The following is a 20,060-nucleotide window of genomic DNA, read 5'->3' on the forward strand; positions in this document are numbered from 1 at the left end:
TCCAACGATAGAAAACTCTCTGACTTTAACCTACCCGCTTAATCTTTGAGTCGCTCGTTTTTTTTCCATTATTGTTAATTTCTTGGTAAAAATGTGATTTGACATCTGGATGAACGATGCTGTCATGTATGTGAAGGCAGTTATCCGTTTCTTTAGTTTAAAGTACCACTGATGTCCTGGGTGCTCTCTCTCTTCCTGTAGGGCCTTCTTCAAGAAGCAGCAGCAGCTGAGCGCCCTGAAGGTCCTCCAGAGGAACTGCGCCGCCTACCTGAAGCTCAGGCACTGGCAGTGGTGGAGGCTGTTCACCAAGGTGACCCCAATTGCCCGTCTAGACATGCTCGAACCTCTAGACCAAACACAGTTGGTGCAATAAGTACATTTCAGGGTAAGGTTAATAGAGCCGGAAAAGCTGGGCTAATGAGCTGCATGTGGCTTAGTGCGGAATAATGAATCCACACATTCAACTCATTATGGAACATTGCCTTCACTTCCTTTGTATTGACCTGTGCGAGGGGTTTTGCAAACAAACACTGCCGCTGGGCTCCAGAAAATCACCGTGAGATTTGCTGGTTAACCAACCATTCGATTTGACAAACTAGATTTGGATCACTCTCCATGACGCCTTGAATTGCAACTGCTAGATACGCGCCTTTTGTGTTTTGTCGTAGCTCACATCTCAGTCACCTGTGGCTGAGATGTCACCGACGGGGAAAACGATGTGAAAAGGGAGACCACTCCAGTGGTCTCATTCCCACCAGGATCCTGCAGTGATCTAATCTACACCGGGTGCTCTCTTCCAGGTGAAGCCCCTGCTGCAGGTGACCAGGCAGGAGGAGGAGATGCAGGCCAAAGACGAAGAGCTGGTCAAGGTGAAGGAGAGGCAGCTGAAGGTGGAGAACGAGCTGCTGGACATGGAGAGGAAACATCAGCAGGTAGGGCAAAGGGCCTCCCTTCAGTCTCATCACTTTGTTTCCCTTGAGTGTGTGTTTATGACAACACTGTGATATTTTCTGCTGAATGTTGTTTACACAGTGGCCTTCCCTCATCGTAGTCTGTAACAGCTTGAGACATGCAGGACCCTTTGAATTTGTTCCAAGTTCCTATGCCGCTGCAAAGAAAGTGTTTCAGCATCACTGATGCTTCTGCAGGAAGGCCTAGACACAAATACAGGCTGATTTTATTATTATTATTATTATATTATTATTCTACCGTGTGGTTACCATGGGTTTCCCAGCCTAATTGGGTCTGATGATCATCAAGACCGCCAACATGACATTCTCCCGTGCATGTTATTTGCGGGAGGAGCCTGGGGGTTGCGTGGGAACATCTGAACTCCCTCCGGTTCCCACAGATCGTGGAGGAGAAGAACATCCTGGCGGAGCAGCTGCAGGCGGAGACGGAGCTGTTTGCCGAGGCGGAGGAGATGAGGGCCCGCCTGGCCGCCAAGAAACAGGAGCTGGAGGAGATCCTGCACGACCTGGAGTCCCGGGTCGAGGAGGAGGAGGAGCGCAACCAGATCATGCAGAACGAGAAGAAGAAGATGCAGTCTCACCTCCAGGTCCGCCCCCATGCTCCCGCCGCAGGCTCACTCACCGCTGAAGCCAGAACTCAAGCGTGGATCGCAAGAAGGCGGCACATTTAACCCCATCATGCAGGCCATTTATATTGATCAGCCGAAAACACAAACATCAGGCAGAGGCAGAATAAACCCTTGTTAATCAAGGGCTCATTGATTAACATGGGAGCAGACTCAAATTGTTTACACTCCCGCCTAAATGTATAGATTTAGGTCTGATTTGCCGTTGTCCCCTCAGGACCTGGAGGAGCAACTGGATGAGGAGGAGGCCGCCAGACAGAAGCTCCAGCTGGAGAAGGTCACGGCGGAGGCCAAGATCAAGAAGATGGAGGAGGACCTCCTCTCGCTGGACGACTCAAACTCCAAGTTTCTCAAGGTGAGAGGAGGACTTTCAAAACCGGGCCTGTTTAGCATCAATACACCGAGGACATCCGGTGACAGATCATTCATTCAGAACCGTCTACTCATGGACTGTTGATTGGTTAGGGGGACATCCATCCATCTTCTATTTAATGAACAGTGAGGGTGAAGGCTTACATCCATGCTACTATTTTCCCCAGAACCATCAGAACAAATTCCGGAACGGTCCGAAGCTGCTGATGTAGAAACAGCAATGTGTTACTATGGAAACCACGCCTTTATCACACAGAACGGAGCGGGCCGTAGGCTTTGAAGGATCTTAATGCTGCGCCGTGCTCTGACTCCCCTCTCATGTGTGGTGAACAGGAGAAGAAGCTGCTGGAGGAAAGGGTGGGTGAGATGTCCTCCCAGCTGACGGAGGAGGAGGAGAAGGCCAAGAACCTGGGCAAGATGAAGAACAAGCAGGAGATGATGATGGTGGACCTGGAGGGTAAGGCTGCCTTAACCCCGCCCACGCCGTTTCAGCCGTTCGGGCTAGCAGCTCAGCCATAGTCCTGTCATTCTACATTAAGAGGAAGAGGGCAAGACAGAGCAGGAACATATCATGCAGCTAAAGTGCCACAGAATGGCACATACATTTCATTTATATGATAGAAAATGAATATTCTCAAAGATTTTAGATGCAGTATGTGAGACTGCAAAAATAGAATCCACACATGAAACCATTTGTGTATGTAATATTTGCTCTTTATTTATTCATATATATACACATGCATATAAAGTGAAAACAGGAAATAGTGCAGTTCAAAAGTCTTTCTACAGGGTCGTTGAATGGCAGCCAGACTGTTAACTGTTCCTGATTGTGTACATTCAGTGTTTGCCACACCACAGCGGTTAAATGATGCCCAACAACCAGTCGGATTAGTCAGTAGTTGGGCTCAGTGTGTCAGGCTCCGTGCAGGTTTACTGGGACCTCTGCTCCCATGCTTCACCCTGGGTGGAACCATAACGCAGGTCACAAGACGGTCACGTAGGGGCCCGCAGGTTCAGATTCCTCCTGGATTTAGAAGTCCTGCAACAAACGACATGAGAAAGGCGCGTGTAAAAACAGTCTGGAAGGGAGTTAGGCGTTGTGTAAGGAGGTCAGGGGCTAAAGAGCTTCCTGCATGTGTTATGGGTTGAACAGAGAGCTCACCAATCAGCCCGTGTGGCTTACAGAGAGCCCCTAGCTCTAGTGCTACGCTATACATTCATCTATCCTCGCCTGATCGGTAGTAAGGTCAGTTTAGTTACTTTAGTCTAGTTCATTGCACGTGACACGCTCGGTCTCCCCGCAGAGCGGCTGAAGAAGGAGGAGAAGACCAGGCAGGAGCTGGAGAAGGCCAAGCGGAAGCTGGACGCGGAGACCACGGACCTCCAGGAGCAGATCGCTGAGCTGCAGGCCCAGGTGGAGGAGCTGAAGACCCATCTGGCCAAGAAGGAGGAGGAGCTGCAGGCGTCTCTAGCCAGGTGGGGCAGGCTGTGACACCAGAGCCTCTACCCTGGATGCGAATAGATACATGGATGGGTGGATGGGTGGATGGGTGGATAAACACCGGTACTATATTTGCCTCGAAGGAATTCCCCGTTTTTTTTAAATAATCAATAAACTATACATAATATAATCTCGATAATGCAATGCTACACACTATCAGAAGATAAAACTACAATTTTAAATGAATAGAAAATGACACGGTAGGGGGAGGGTATGCATAATGAAAACAAAACAAGAGATGGTGTAGAAAGAAGGTGGAAAATGAACGCTTAAAATAACAGTCACTGCAGGCTATACTTATACCAAAGCATTGTTGAATACTTGAACTATCAACCAGATGTTTCTTGATGAACCAAAAGCAATATGCTCAACGCACCGCAGAGCACATAAGCTGGAATCAACCAATCCGGCTGTCTCATTAGTGTTACCTTGTCAGCTTCGGCTGAACCATAAAACACCCCAGAGGGGTTTATTCCACTTTTACCACAGTAACCAACAATGAGATGTGAGGTACTTTAATGCGAAATAATGTGGCCAAAGGAGTTGGCTTTTAGTTAAACATTCAACAGCTGTTTGGTTTAACAGCTGCTCAGTATTTTGTAATTTTGGTCTACCGCATCTCACACACACACACACGCACGCACGCACATACACACACACACACACACACACACACACACACACACACACACACACACACACACACACATCTAGGATAGGCTTCCCCACAGCTTTGGTCCAAGGCTCTGCCATGCATTCAGACTAAGTGATGGTGATGGATGTCCTCCCTCCAGAAGGCCTGCCATAGTGTTTTCCAGGAAAGGAACAGTGTAGTGACCTAATGGCAACAAAGAGGAAACGGCCATGATGGATCACAGTCTAGAGGAGAAGCTTTGGAGGCTTTCCTCTCTTCTTTTCTCTCCCCTCCTCGGGAGGGCTTTTCATCAGGGACCTTGCCACACGTGGCTAATTTAGCTCTGTCAGCTTTCTAATAAGCAGAGTGAGGGCCCAACGTCTCTGCTATCAGCTCCATGAAGCTTATGCTCTTTTAATCAAGTCCCCCTCCTCCCGTCCACAACCTGGGCTCCTCGGCTGTCCCATTTCATTATTTTGCCAGTTAGGCTGATAACAAGAGCGGATGCAAATGAGGCTCTCCACTCTCAAGGTCAGTGTGTTTTGGAGTTGGAGAGACAGCCGCTGCCTCACAAAGAGGTCGCCAAACTCTCAGGAGAACGAACATGTCCGTCCGCGCCAGAATCCCTCATTTAGTCTCTGTGGCATGCTAATCAAGCTCCCATTACCGCTAAAATGCCCCCTTTTGGAATTAGGCTGCTGTTCCAAGGATATGTCTATTCCCTTTCCAGATAACTGGCTATTTGGATGCCATTTTTGGACTCTGAGTTGCTAGTCTCCATTATCAAGTCTGCCTGTTCAACACATTATGACAATGTGTTTTATCTAAAGAATCTCTCTTTAAAATTTTCAAGGCACAGTGTGTGTAGTGTGCCAGCATGGCTTGGTTAGCTAATGCCTTGCTCAGGGCATGTTTCTCTTAGCAAGGAGTCCGACCCGCACACTGCACTGCCCTGCTCATAGAGACAAGAGTCTCTTGAGTTTACTATGTCATTAGATAGTTCAACAGCATATTCAATATGGGCATCATTGAAATTACAATATTTTAATGTATGTTCCAAATGTCCTACATTAACCTGCCTATACTGCCACCCTGTGTGCGATGTTGAAACATTAAGATTATCTGGGGTGTGCCAACATTTTTGAGTCACGAATAATCAGATATGTGTATTTTTTTTATAAATCCCAATAATTCTAGGAATCATATGCTTTTATTATTTCTGAACTACATGATAACCAGAATACATCAGTTAGCCTCATTTTAATATGGCTAGGGGTTATGGAGTAAAATACATTTCTTATTTTTAGGGATGCACCGAATATTCGGCCACCGAACATTTTCGGCCGAAAATGGTTCAAAACCGAAGGAGTAAAAAGGCCGAACATAATACGCCGAACATTTTTATAAAAAAAATAAATAAAAAAAAAGGTAGAGAAAACGTTCAGTATTAAATAAATATTTTGTATCAAATTTGTAATTGATTTTTTTTATAGAAAAGCAAGACAAAAAAGTTTATAAAGGACATTTAATTGTTTGATTCATGCAATGGTGAAAAATTAAAGCAAAATGAATGAAAAACATTAAAAGACACATTCGGTATTCGGTTTCGGCCTTCGGCCAACTGTTTCAGTATATTCGGTTTCGGTTTTGGACTTTCGGCCAAGAATTTTCATTTCGGTGCATCCCTACTTATTTTATATATTTTATTATTTTTCCCTTTATACTGCAGCTATTTACTCCATTCCTCCATCAGAAATATCAGAACTGAAAAGTCTATCAATACAGGGGATCATTCTCATATCAATCATTTGAATTATGTTCCACTTCTGCCCCTCAACATGGTGGAAAAGTCTCAGACATCTGGATACGATGTAGCTATACCTGTAGCTACAACTAACCCCAAAAACCCACAGTTTAACTAAACTGCTTGTTCCATGAAAAAGGTTGGATCTTGGGGATGTCGTGGGGACGTTTGGGGGTTCCTCGTCGTCGTGTGGTACCCCACGCTAACACGTCCAAGGTCTCTCTCTCTCTCTCTCTCGAAAAATGAGCATGACGCAACCCCAACACCAACATCCATGTCTGCTCCACCAGGAGCGACGAGGAGAACAGCCAGAAGAACATCGCACTGAAGCAGGTCCGCGAGCTCCAGGCCGCGCTAGGGGAGCTGCAGGAGGACCTGGAGTCGGAGAAGGTCTCCCGGGGCAAGGCGGAGAAGCTGAAGCGGGACCTGGGAGAGGAGCTGGAGGCGCTGAAGACGGAGCTGGAGGACACGCTGGACACCACCGCCGCCCAGCAGGAGCTCAGGTACGGCTGCTGCTCCGTCTCTAGGCTAGAAACGCATAATCTGGGCTGTGTCTCCACTTTATCACTCCTGGATAATCATGCGCTCGCTTGATTGATGCGTGTTACTGTAGCCTAGTATTCATTCAAGGGTATCCTTGTGAAGTTACACGATCAACTGTCTAGTGTCTACTGGTTTCCCCCATCTGTCCTTTGCCCATTGGGTGCTAACAGCATCATAACACGCTCGCTGCCCACCGACGGTGCAGCAGCGGCGTGACTCGGGACTCCGGTATGTTGGTGCACTCACCGCTCCGCCTCAACGTGTGGTCTGTTCATCCAGGACCAAGCGGGAGCAGGAAGTGGTGGAGCTGAAGAAGGCCATCGACGAGGAGACCCAGAACCACGAGGCCCAGGTCCAGGACATGAGGCAGAGGCACGGCACGGCCCTGGAGGAGCTGTCTGAGCAGCTGGAGCAGGCCAAAAGGGTGGGGCTCCTCACTGGTTGCTGTCGCCTGCTGTCAGTCCTGGGGGGGGAGGGGACCAGAACCTGTTGACGGAGATCTAATAGTGGATCATTTGATCTGCGATTGGCTGCTGATCCGGATCGATTGCTATTGATTATCCTGATTGATCATTTTTTGCAGGACAAAAATCAGTTTGTAGTAGCTAGAGACTCAAATAGTCTGAATGAAACTGCTGTCCGTCCACTTGAATCCCCTTCTGCTGTCTCCTCTTTCTTTTTCCCAACGCATAACCTGAAAAGACCTGACAAGGTCATGTGCCGTGTGCTCCTCCCTGCAGTTCAAAGCCAACCTGGAGAAGAGCAAGCAGGGGCTGGAGACGGAGAACAAGGAGCTGAGCAGCGAGGTGAAGGGCCTTCAGCAGGTGAAGGGCGAGTCGGAGCACCGGAGGAAGAAGCTGGAGGCCCAGCTCCAGGAGTTCACGGCCCGGGCCGCCGAGGGGGAGAGGGCCAAGGGAGAGCTGGCGGAGCGCTCCCACAAGCTGCAGGTACCCAGGGAGTTAACCTACTCTGCCACGCATGGCCTCTACACACACCGGGCTATTGGTTTGTTCAGATTTATAAACTGTTGGTTCAACAGAAAAGTTCAAACCGATTTTATTGGTCACATAAACCGAGATTCTGATACAATGTTCTGCGAAATGCACCTTAGGAGCATTTAGATTAGCTTATAGATGGTTAAATGAATGAGTGAAAGATAACAATTGTAATATGATGATTGTGTCAATCCTTTAAACATCATGATCATGTTCAGTTTTTTCGTCGTTACGGTCGCTATATATCCATAGACTTCGTCTTCACATTTCTGTGGCGGTGGTTAATTTTCTGTCTTTCCCCTGAAAGCTTGAACTGGACAATGTGTCTGCCTTGCTGGAAGAGGCAGAAAAGAAGGGCCTCAAACTAGCCAAGGACACCAGCAGTCTGGAGGGCCAGTTGCAGGACACACAGGTAAGACTGGATCCATCGCCATCCCATCCGTGAGACTACTGATGAACTGATAAGACGTGTGGACAAGTTCATCCGTGAGACTACTGATGAACTAATACCACGTGTGGACAAGTTCATCAGTGAGACTACTGATGAACTAATACCACGTGTGGACAAGTTCATCAGGGAGACTACTGATGAACTAATACCACGTGTGGACAGGCAGGTTTCCTGCCCACTTGTCATGCTCCTCCTGGCATAAGCTGTCCCCTATGGACACCAAAACCGAGCCGTTGCCTTTAATGGATGACTTTGGTCGGGGACCGATGAGACCGACGCCTCTCAGACCCCCCAATCAACCAAACAGCCTTTCATATACCGTTGAGCGCATCATCTCGTTGCATCACCGAGTTTGTCCGCCTGTTCCCTGACGTCGCCGTGCTGTTCGGGGTCTCATAGGAGCTGCTCCAGGAGGAGACGCGGCAGAAGCTGAACGCCGGCACTCGGGTGCGGCAGCTGGAGGAGGAGAAGAGCACCCTGCTGGAGCAGCAGGAGGAGGAAGAGGAGGGCCGTCGCAACCTGGAGAAGCAGCTGCAGAGCCTGCAGGCCCAGGTAGGCCCGCCCGCCCAGGGAGTCCCCCCCGGGAGCCCGCTCAGTGGGCCGGTCCGCTGCCGGGAACCATGTGGGCCGGTGCTTCGCTCTGGGACCATTATGTTCATTTGATCGTAGTTCATATCATCTCTTAGAATATTTAAGTGATGAAGCAACCGAAAAATATCCTAACATTAATTTTTTCGTTTTTTATCTCCAGATGTAATCTATCCAGCATGATGGCGTTATTTATTATTTTAATATACTGAGCTCTTCCTTGGTCTTAGCGCCAGATTAATGATTGAGAGTACATTAAAGAATATGAACTGAAACTGAACCTGCTATCGGTCATTCCTTGGCTCATCCTCTTGTCCCTCCTCTCCCCTTGTCCTCGTCCGTCCCCCCCCCCTACCTCCCTCCCCCCCTCCATGCTCCTGTCCTCCCACCAGCTGTGTGAGGCCAAGAAGAAGCTTGATGAGGACCTGGGCAACCTGGAGTGTCTGGAGGAGGCCAAGAGGAAGCTCCAGAAGGAGGCCGAACTCACCGTTCAGCGGCTGGAGGAGAAGTCCATGGCCCTGGACAAGATGGACAAGACCAGGACCCGGCTGCAGCAGGAGCTGGACGACCTCATGGTGGACCAGGACCACCTCCGGCAGATCGTCTCCAACCTGGAGAAGAAGCAGAAGAAGTTTGACCAGGTACACTAACACGGCCACTCCTACATAACATGACACCTACCTGTGCAATGAAGGAAAAAAACAAAGCAAAAAATCTAGTGTACTATATCAGGGATCTGAAATACTTTGCACAATGTTGCACTAAGGAGTTAAAATTGACTTTGACATTAAGGGCATTTAGAACCAATTTCGTCGACTTACAATGACTTACAATAAGTACATTTGTCAGAAGAAAGAGAAACTCTTTCTTACAGTAAGGATGATCATAGAACAAGTGCCAAGCACTTACAATTGTAAGGTTGCAGACTGGCAGACTTTACAACTCCTCTGACAGTCTGGATCAGTGTGACCAGTGTCACGCTGGGGTACGTTAACATGTCATCCCGTTGGCCTCACTATACATTTTCAACACATATTTTTGGCACTGTCATGAAATTTGCATTTTACATTATACATAATTATATACATTATTATTGTTGTGTTTTTTAATGTGAACTGCTGATAGGCCATCATTTCCCCTCAGTGATGAATAAAGTGCAGATCTACAATGCAGATCTACCAAACTCATCTTAATTATCCTTTAATACTGACGTAAAGCATCTTGTGTCTCCTGCGGACGCCAGATGCTGGCGGAGGAGAAGACCATCTCTGCGCGCTACGCCGAGGAGCGTGACCGCGCGGAGGCGGAGGCCCGGGAGAAGGAGACCAAGGGCCTGTCCATGACCCGGGCCCTGGAGGAGGCTCTGGAGGCCAAGGAGGAGCTGGAGCGCTTCAACAAGCAGCTGCGGGCCGAGATGGAGGACCTGATGAGCTCCAAGGACGACGTCGGCAAAAACGTGAGGGTCGCCCCGTCCTTTTCATGGTTTCCTTTGTAAAGTTGTGTTAGGCCATTTCTGACCAGGAGGGGGCAGCATTGGATGTTGGCTTTTAAACACAGGGCATTTCGTGAAGATCCCATTGCCATACCACCCGATGATGTTTCTGTAGAAGCTCAAGATGTGACCCTTGGATTTTATGTTATTGTCAATTTTGAGCACTGGACATTTTTCACACATACCCTACCCTTGCTAGCCTGGACTCATTTGATTGACGATTGAACGTGCTGTGCTGTTCCCCCCCTGACCCTGTGCCCTCTGCCATGCAGGTCCACGAGCTGGAGAAGTCGAAGCGGACCCTGGAGCAGCAGGTGGAGGAGATGCGGGTGCAGCTGGAGGAGCTGGAGGACGAGCTGCAGGCCACGGAGGACGCTAAGCTGCGCCTGGAGGTCAACATGCAGGCCATGAAGGCCCAGTTCGACCGCGACCTGCTGGCCCGCGACGAGCAGGGGGAGGAGAAGAAGAGGGCCCTGGTCAAGCAGGTGAGCTTCTGGCTGACTCCCCATAAGCCACAGGCAGGATGATGTTTGTACTCCCGGTCCCTACAAAGCATCTCTCTCTCCCACCAGGTGCGGGAGATGGAGGCTGAGCTTGAGGATGAGAGGAAGCAGAAGGCTCTGGCCGTGGCCGCCAAGAAGAAGCTGGAGCTGGACCTGAACGAGCTGGAGGGACAGATCGAGGGTGCCAACAAGGCCCGCGACGAGGCCATCAAACAGCTCCGCAAACTGCAGGTACGCAGGAGCCTCGCGTGCTGCCCGTGCCCTCATACCTCCACCACATCTACCTCAACCACTCATACCTCAACCATCCCTTCCTCAAACAATCCTATGTTTACCATCCACACCCCCACATCCATCCATACGCAGCGTTGAACTGCAGTCCTTTGAACTGTGCATACAGGAACACATCTAGGCACTCTGGGCTCACCTCTTAGACGAATGACTCCCGGTGCAGCCGTGGTGTTGTGTGTTGACCTCCTGGTGTCTCCGTCCCTCCAGGCCCAGATGAAGGACTACCAGAGGGAGCTGGAGGAGGCCCGGGCCTCCAGGGACGAGATCTTTGCCCAATCCAAGGAGAACGAGAAGAAACTCAAGAGCCTGGAGGCGGAGGTCCTGCAGCTACAGGAGGTAGGTCACAGCACACACCGCCTTACACAATATTAGTACCTGGAGGGTACTGTGTGGGTTGTTCTCTCTTGTCTTTATCTTACTGTCTTTCTGTCTCTGTGACTCACTTTCTCTCTCTCTCTCTCTCTCTCTCTCTCTCTCTCTCTCTCTCTCTCTCTCTCTGTCTCTCTGTCTCTCTGTCTCTCTGTCTCTGTCTCTGTCTCTCTCTCTCTCTCTCTCTCTCTCTCTCTCTCTCTCTCTCTCTCTCTCTCTCTCTCTCTCTCTCTCTCTCTCTCTGTGTATCTCTCTCTCTCTGTCTCTCTCTCTCTGTCTCTCAGGACCATGCGTCCTCAGAGAGGGCCCGTCGCCATGCTGAACAGGAGAGGGATGAATTGGCTGATGAGATCTCCAACAGCGCCTCTGGAAAGTCAGTATCCATTAAATCATCCAAAAGCTGTTTTTACATTAGCAGTAGCAGAACACACGTTACCAGTTAATACCAAGCCATATAGTATTAGAATATACTTGGAAAATGATGTGATGAATATTAATGTGAAAAGGTTAGGAAACATAACTTGTGTGTGTCTGTGCCTTTGTCTGACTGTGTGTGTTTGTGTGTGTGTGTGTGTGTGTGTGTGTGTGTGTGTGTGTGTGTGTGTGTGTGTGTGTCAGGTCCTCGCTGCTGGACGAGAAGAGGAGGCTGGAGGCCCGTATCTCCCAGCTAGAGGAGGAGCTGGAGGAGGAGCAGGGAAACACAGAGCTGCTCAATGACCGCTTCAGGAAGAGCAACCTGCAGGTACACACAACAGGGGCTCATGCAACGCGGCCCTTTAAGCCCCTCACACATAGTCCCGGTCAATTCATGGGATTATTATTAATCATTTTGATTCAGTTTTAGTTTCAATTGATTGTTAAATCTGTTCAAACAGATTTACTAGAATTGAATGATTATTGAAAACGTGTATTTTGTTGATGCAGAGATTCCTATTTATTTATAAACATTCATGTTCATTTTGTTTGATAAAGCAGTATTTTACTGAAACACGTTTTTCCTTTTCTGCTTAAGGCAAAATAAATGTGTCTTTGCTGTATATCATACACATAGATACTAGGGATGGGCGTGAGGAATCGATTACTCGAGTACTCCTCGTTACAAATGAACTCGGTTGTTGGACAGGCAAACTCGAGTTTGCATATACACACACAAACAAAGTTTTCTGAAGCAAATTAATCAATTTTCTGTGCGGCACCACTAACGCATCCCTTGGGCACAAAGCAAATGAAATGTATCAAATTTCTGTGTGGCGCGTGCCGTTCCGTGTGCACAACGCCAGAATTCAAAAAGTTAAGAGATGGCGGTTAAAGCAAAGCGCAGCGAAGAATTGAAATACTTTAAAGAAATAGGAGATAATAAGGTGAAATGTAAAATATGCCAAGCGAAATCGAGCTACCAGAGTACTACAAGTTCTATGCGGCAACATATGCTCCTGAAACACAACGGTGAGTTCGGGAAAGCAGACCCGCAGCAACCAAGTGCGTCGGCTATTTTCACCACCGCAAGACGCTTCTGTAATCCCGGCCGTGTAGAGAAGATCGCAACCCTGAGTATTTCCATAGTCCATTTGCTGCCGTTTTATTTGCAGCTTTAAATTATTTGCAATGGTTAGGCTACTTGTTTCGTTCTTGTTTTTTTTAAACCGTTACAGGCTTGGTTTGAGGGGGTTTAAATTGTGAGACGCATATTTATTTTTGTAAGGAAAATGTGTAACGTTTGCAAAAATAAATAATGAATACTCTGATAACTCTGACTGTTTTGATGGAGAATAAGCATTACATGTTTGGTTGGTAATATTGCCGTTCATCATTAGGCCTATTCCTGCTGCAGATGCGTTGCATTCTAAAAATAGATTTGATTAAACGAGTACTCGATTGATCCTCGAGGAATTCCTTCGATCAATCGAGTTTGGAATTTACTACTCGTGCCCATCCCTCATAGATACATATTTATTTTGCATCCTAAAGAGCTTATGCCTTTATAATAAATATCTAAGTACTGTATACATGTATAGACTCATCATCTTTACCCATTCTACATGCGTCTCAGAGCCATGTGTTGACCCTGTGCCCCCTGCAGGTGGACGGTCTTAACACAGAGCTCACCGCTGAGCGCAGCGCCTCCCAGAAGAGCGACAACGCCCGGCAGCAGATGGAGCGCCAGAACAAGGTAGACCAGCCCTCAGACGCTCATTCACTTGCTCAGCTCTTTTGGACGACTCTGCTCTGTGTAATCGACTCCATGCTGTCTGTGTGTGTGTGTGTGTGTGTGTGTGTGTGTGTGTGTGTGTGTGTGTGTGTGTGTGTGTGTGTGTGTGTGTGTGTGTGTGTGTGTGTGTGTGTGTGTGGGGTGTGTTTGTTTTATGTTGTTCATTGGCTTTAGCAGTCGGCTAACTATTCATGTGCTTAGGTTCCTTTGGGCAACATTGCTCTGCGTGTCTCTATGCTGATTTGTGTGTGTGTGTGTGTGTGTGTGTGTGTGTGTGTGTGTGTGTGTGTGTGTGTGTGTGTGTGTGTGTGTGTGTGTGTGTGTGTGTGTGTGTGTGTGTGTGTGTGTGTGTGTGTGTGTGCAGGAGCTGAAGGCCAAGCTGGGGGAGCTGGAGGGAACCATCAAGTCCAAGTTCAAGGCCTCCATCACCGCCTTGGAAGCCAAGATCCTGCAGCTGGAGGAGCAGATGGAGCAGGAGGCAAAGTATGTCCAAACCCGTTGGTGTGGCTCTTCAACCCGCCACTAACTTGCAGTGAAACTTGGAGTGAGACATGCAGTGGCTGCTTCAAGCTCTTCAACCAGCCGTGCCGTTTCTGGAGGCGGGTCAAGGTGGTGGGTGGGGGTGTGGCCCTGAGCAGCTTGTTGCCACGGTACTATGCACTCTGTTTATAGTGGATGTATCACAATGTCGAGGCGCACACTGCCTTTGGACGTTTTCTGTAAATATTCTAGAACACTCCGGGTGCTGCGGCGGGAGACCTGGAGCTCTTTATCTAAATTATATCATATTATAGATAGATATCTGTTATCATATAATATATATTATCACAGCCAAAAGCTGTGTGCGCCTCCAGACGATATAATGAATCTTAAACGACTGCATCGGGTTCTCCGACGTCTCTGGTTCTTCCACTTCCACATCAATCTGAAGTAGACTGAACCGAGACATGAAGGGATTGTTGGGACTCCGGCCGGAGACAATCGCGGGCAACAATCCCTTTCTCCTCCATGTCGTGGTTCATGTACTTCAGGGAGTCAAAGCCAAAGTTCCTTTCCCCCCAATTCCTTCTCAGCCAATGTGAGTGTTATGCGCCTCAACAACAACAGCAGAATGGTTATCCAAATAACAAAGAAGTGTACGCTTGAGTTACAGTGTGTGTATTCACACATACACACAGGTGGCGCTCGCACGGCCGTAGCTCATTGTCTCATTGAAGGGCCAAAGTCTCTGGGCGGGCAAAGCAGAGAAAGCGGAGATAACTTGGCCCCCTATGACGACATCGGAGTGTCTGAGCTTTCATTTTTCAAAGGCGGAGCCTAGTGCTCGTTTTACGCCGAACGCCATTTCTAGTTGCTGGGGGACTGTAGAAAGGCTAGGGGAACTCATATTAATGTTAGAAAACCTCATAAAGCGAACTCAACTCCCACCTCTCCTGTTTGACCCCGCCCCCCTCCCCAGGGAGAGAGCTGCAGCCAATAAGATTGTCCGCCGCACAGAGAAGAAGCTAAAGGAGGTGGCTCTGCAGGTGGAGGACGAGCGTCGCCATGCCGACCAGTACAAGGAGCAGGTAAGGGGCTCCACCTCTTTCAGTCAATCAGAGTTGGCCTCACTAGGGCCTTTTAGTGGCAATATGATCATATCAAGACATTTGTAGTTTATTAAAAGACGAATTCTAACAAAAGCTGAGAATCTGTCATCTCTATGGAAGCTTTGGTTCTGATATAATTAAACACATAAACATACTTCTTTGTACTTGAAATCCCCATAACGTTGAAAGACATCAGCCCCTCACTCACTTCATCTTTCACCGTTTTCCCCCAACCCATTGCAAAACGCCACGTTGAGTCACTCACCACGTTGGTAACGGTCTGAAACGCAAGTGAGACGCTCCAAATGCAAGTAGCTTTGTGGGCGGTTCTATGGCAATGGTGCTTTTTTACCGGCGGATAAATGACTCTTGCGCCCGGCGCAAATCTAAAAAGGTTTGGTCTGAAGTAGCCTAATTACCCGTAGGTTTGGTTCGGTCGTAACGTGCAATAAACCAATGAGAGTGCCAGCTCCCATCCCCTTTAAGAGCAATGAGCGCATTTGAATCTGACGAGTTGATATTTTGTCTCCGATGAGACAGATGCATGACCACATGAATTTCAAACTTCAAATGGCTCAGTTGATGGCCAAATAATATGGCCTAATTCACACATGGAATAGCGTTTTCTTCCACAACTTCAGAAATACTGAGTCCTCAAATTAATTTCGGCAAGGAAAACTCAACAAATATGATGAGCGGTAACTGGGGTTCTATTTAATGATATACGCAATACATTAACAAACTTCTTACCAGTATTGTATGCATTATCGTTATCGACTTGTGTTCCCAATATGAATATGTCCCCCCGTTAATATACATTGCCATGGACTGTATTATGCGTTACGTGTTTAGTTTGTGTCTGTTTAATCAGATGGACGCGCACCCGCATTCATTCATTCTTTTTAACACTCACTCGCGGTAAAACAATGTCTTCTCACGATCAAATACTCATCAATCCTAAAAGTTATGGGCTTGTACACGATGTCTGTGTCAAGAAAATATGTGTTTGCTGTACGTTGTTTTCAGATGCATTGATTTAAAAGTACAACTTATTACCGCTGTATCACCTGTTCTTTCCCAAATAATTAACGAAGAATGTGTGGCTAGGTAGATGAGAGAAACAAAGTATATGCGCGAGGAGCACAAGCAACATTATGCATGCGCCCTTAAAATAGCATCTGAACAACGCGCCACTGACTTTAAACCAGGTATTCCCTGGTTTGTGGCGCAAGTGGTTTCTGAAACTGCAAGATAGCACCAGGGAACGTTTGCGCCAGAACACGCCTCCTCCTTTCACCGAACCGCCCCTCGGGGCGCAAGATCATTCCCTAATTTACCGACGCATGGTGGTGGAGGGAAAAGAACGCTCTGCGCCAGTTGCAAACTAGCAACGACACATGCGCCAGTGTAGAATAGAAACAGTGTAGTGTGGATGCAAGATGGGGCCCCCTGTGTCACTCACCCCTTTGTGTCCCGCCCCGCGGCCCCTCCTCTCCCTCTCCTCTCTAACCCAGGGGGAGAAGGCCGCCTCCCGCATGAAGCAGCTGAAGCGGCAGCTGGAGGAGGCGGAGGAGGAGGCCACGCGGGCCAACGCCTCCCGCAGGAAGCTGCAGCGCGAGCTGGACGACGCCGGCGAGGCCAGCGAGGGGCTTACCCGCGAGCTCAACTCCCTGAAGAACCGCATCAGGTGAGCGGGGGGGGGGGGGGGGGGGGGGGGGGGGGGGGGTCCGGGCTGTCATGTCACAGGGTGGGCTCTGTGGTAGACCGGCGCTCGGTCTACCGAACCTCACTCGTCGAGAAGACCCGCCGAGTGAAGGGAATACCACGAGCTGTGCCCTGGTTGGTAGAAGGGCCAGACCTCATAATGGGTGTTAGAGGGACCCCTCTGTGATGGCGGGTCTGTTAGACACTGGAGGCGCCCAGAGACGTTTCCATGGGGACGCTTCACCGCCGTTCACATTCTGGTGCTAGTCTCTGGAGGAAGGGCACTTTGACAAAACATTTGATCTCAGTCTGCAGGTTAGAGGAACATCCCAAAACATCTCCCCTGCGCAACCCCTCTCAACCCCTCACCCCTCTCTGTGTGTGTGTGTGTGTGTGTGTGTGTGTGCGTGTGTGTGCCAGGCGTGGGGGTCCGGTCAGCAGCTTCTCCTCGGGGCGGTCCGGCCGCCGTAACCTGAACCTGGACGGGGCGTCGGTGGACCTGTCGGACGACGACGCAGACAGCCGCACCAGCGACCTCAACGACACGCAGGCCTCCAACGTCGAGTAAGAAGCCCCGCCTCCGCCCGCTCCAAGCCACGCCCCCCAATGTATCAACTCTCCAGGAAGACCCCACTTCTACAAGGCCCCGCCCCCCCCCCCCCCCCCCCCGCGACCGGAGGAGCTCCGTGGCGAGAGACGCTCTGCTTTGCGTTACTTTGTGGACACAAGCAGCTTGATGTGTGTGTGGGCCGCGGTTCGAGCAGGCCTAGCGCCGGCCTACCGGGCAGCATGCCGTGACCACCCCCCCCCCCCCCCTTCCTCCCCCAACAACCCGCGGTGGGAAACAGACAGCTCTGCCTTATTCTACTTTACTCTACTCTAACGTTCTCTGTGGTGTTTTACTCTAACCTCCTCCTGCTACTTGCTGTGGCTCAGAGGGCCCTGCTCACCTGCTTCTCCCCCTAGAATAGCCTGCTCCTCACTTCAGCCCCCTTACACACTGAGTGGTGTGATCAGCACAACCACAACTTAGGTTTAGGTACAAAGTGCTTTTATATATGTTTGTGTGTGTGTGTGTTTGAGTGTGTGTGTGTGTGTGTGTGTGTGTGAGTTTGTGATGTAGGAGGAGGTTTGGGGTGTGGTGTAGGCGGAGGTTGTGATGGTCTGTGAAGGCATGCAGAAGGTACTTAACGTATTAGTATGTACTCTCGTCTGGAAACGCAGGATAACAAGAAAAGCATTTATCAGCTAGTATGAAAGGTATTTTCTCATTGGACCCGAACACACAACCACTCCCCCCCCCCACCGCCGATTGGACCACTATGCCCACTGCCTGCGCAAGTCCACTTCCAATGTACAGACTTGGTCCTAGTTGTTCATCTCATCCATCTCAACACAGCTGGAACCTTAACATCTCTACACGCATACAAAAAAACTGGAAACAAACATGTCACCGTGAAAATAGAATGTGAATCATGTTTTTTGTTTTGTCATTTTGTGTTGTTCATCTCACAACAATATTACTTTTCAGGGGAACAGTGTGCAGGTTTGTTGTAGGAATCAGACGTGACTCGTGGTTAACCAATGCTTTAGCAATAGACCTTGTTTTACAAATGGGGTCACCCTAAGAGGCACCCGCTCTGCAAGGAGAATTTATGGATGCGGAAAAAAACCTAAAAGAACTGCACATTTTCTGGGCAACTGGAATCCAGTAGAATCATATGATCCTCAACACTGCGTCCAACGTCATTTTCCCAAACCAATACATGTCTTAAGACAGTTATGACTTTACTAAGTACTGTAACATAAGGGACTCAACTCGTCATCATTCAAGTGCTCGTCATGTTCTGAGTGTCAACCACTAATTCCAACACTAATCCCATACCAAGCGTGTGGGTTCTCTGGTCACACAGAACACTCCCGTTGACCTGGCAAGAAGGACCTCCTTCAGGAACTAGCTTTGGGATAGCAAACTCTGAGAATACAAGTGACTACGCAGCTTTGAAGCCAGGCGTGTGTTCTGGCAGGACGTTGGCATAGGTGTTGCTACTGTGGTGGTCCCACAATGTGAAAAGCGAACACGTGTGTACAACGGTATTATTTGATCGTGTTCTCCCTGGTGTCTATGAAGCATTGGCACTGCAGCAACACTGGGATGACGGTGGGTAGGTGGCCTCAGGAAGTGCCTTCAGACACTGAGCGAGGGCATCAGCGAGCAGGGGAAGGGACCTGTGGTCATCACGGCCCCCAACGGGATGTACCAACGAGCTATTGAAACCTTGTATACTACTACCCTTTGGTTGCTGTTTTTATTGCGTGTTAGTGGTCGGCCATATCATAGCCAGTGCTACCTATGCTGGGCAGGGTGAGCTCTCAGAAAACTCAGTATTATATCAATGCCATTGTGGGCCTGATGCGTTCATTATCTCTATGTTGACACTTAACACCCCTCCCCGTTAACTCACTGAGGCAGGGGGAGATAATAATTGCGTTGGGGAAATGGGCCCTGCATGTGTTGGTTTCAAGCTTTAACATCTAGTAAGTAGTTAACTTGTTTTGATTTTATTATTTTCTTTAGATTTACATTTCACTACAAATACATTTGACAGCACCCCGTACCCTATATTATTTCTTGTATTCCTGTATTTCTAGATGGCGTTTTTTAAGGAAAATAAAGCATATTCATTGTAGCCAGTGTTTTTTCTTCATTTGGTCCTAGGAATCCTTAAGGATTTTATTGGCAAAATGGTTCCATGGTCTGATTCTTACTAATCTTCAAAACATACACGCTTTGTTGTGAAGTCTTTTACGTTCATCCGCCTTGGACTGAATCCGATTCCCTACTGGCTCAGGAGAAACCTGTAGGACGAGCATACCCTAGTCTAGAACCAAATTCATGAATTTACTTCAACTGTTCATAACTTTTGTTTTATCAGAAGATCTCTTGCCGTAGACCGTATGAGAACCGGGCATCCACATATAAATACGGCTGGTGTAACGATTCACCGATACAAATCGGTAAGCGGTTGGATTAACAAAGATGCGACTACATCAATACTGGTCGAATTGGTTGAAAGAATATATATATTTCGAGCGATCTAATTGGTTGAAAACAAAAGGTTTTTTGACCAATCAGATCCCTTGAAAAAAATTGTATGGGGTAATGTATAAATATATATTTTTTAGTGAACCGATAAGTCAAATATATTTTGAGTCATCTGGTTGGTCGAAATACATATATTTTTAGAGCGATCTGATTTTTCGAAAATTATTCGTCCTATAAAGGAGAGATGCACACCCATAATAAATATATGCTCTCATTAGACCTACAGAACAGAGGGGATTGAGCAATCAACCTTAGGATGGTATTAATCTAACATTACCAAATGTTTCTTTGGTAACCTCTGTTCAGTTTGAA

The 20,060-nt window shown here is 48.3% G+C and overlaps 1 protein-coding gene across 2 annotated transcripts in view; it reads left to right on the forward strand.

The window, feature by feature from the left end:
- The window catches only part of LOC115539837 (myosin-10), a 58,630-nt gene extending 39,298 nt beyond the window's left edge, over positions 1-19,332 (forward strand). For both annotated transcript variants that reach the window (XM_030350662.1, XM_030350663.1), the window contains 23 exons: positions 202-310; positions 801-932; positions 1,352-1,558; positions 1,815-1,952; positions 2,303-2,426; positions 3,274-3,445; positions 6,199-6,411; positions 6,731-6,875; positions 7,192-7,398; positions 7,754-7,858; positions 8,297-8,449; positions 8,878-9,126; positions 9,729-9,941; positions 10,250-10,462; positions 10,550-10,711; positions 10,979-11,107; positions 11,425-11,513; positions 11,759-11,882; positions 13,221-13,310; positions 13,714-13,832; positions 14,809-14,917; positions 16,453-16,625; positions 17,063-19,332. In XM_030350662.1, the coding sequence (XP_030206522.1) occupies positions 202-310; positions 801-932; positions 1,352-1,558; positions 1,815-1,952; positions 2,303-2,426; positions 3,274-3,445; positions 6,199-6,411; positions 6,731-6,875; positions 7,192-7,398; positions 7,754-7,858; positions 8,297-8,449; positions 8,878-9,126; positions 9,729-9,941; positions 10,250-10,462; positions 10,550-10,711; positions 10,979-11,107; positions 11,425-11,513; positions 11,759-11,882; positions 13,221-13,310; positions 13,714-13,832; positions 14,809-14,917; positions 16,453-16,625; positions 17,063-17,210 (3,523 nt within the window). In that variant the 3' untranslated portion in view covers positions 17,211-19,332. The remainder of the gene's footprint in view (positions 1-201; positions 311-800; positions 933-1,351; positions 1,559-1,814; positions 1,953-2,302; positions 2,427-3,273; positions 3,446-6,198; positions 6,412-6,730; positions 6,876-7,191; positions 7,399-7,753; positions 7,859-8,296; positions 8,450-8,877; positions 9,127-9,728; positions 9,942-10,249; positions 10,463-10,549; positions 10,712-10,978; positions 11,108-11,424; positions 11,514-11,758; positions 11,883-13,220; positions 13,311-13,713; positions 13,833-14,808; positions 14,918-16,452; positions 16,626-17,062) is intronic.
- Positions 19,333-20,060: the final 728 nt, after the last annotated feature.

This window comes from Gadus morhua, chromosome 3 (assembly GCF_902167405.1).
Source record: "Gadus morhua chromosome 3, gadMor3.0, whole genome shotgun sequence".
In the NCBI taxonomy this organism is placed as follows: Eukaryota; Metazoa; Chordata; class Actinopteri; order Gadiformes; family Gadidae; genus Gadus; species Gadus morhua.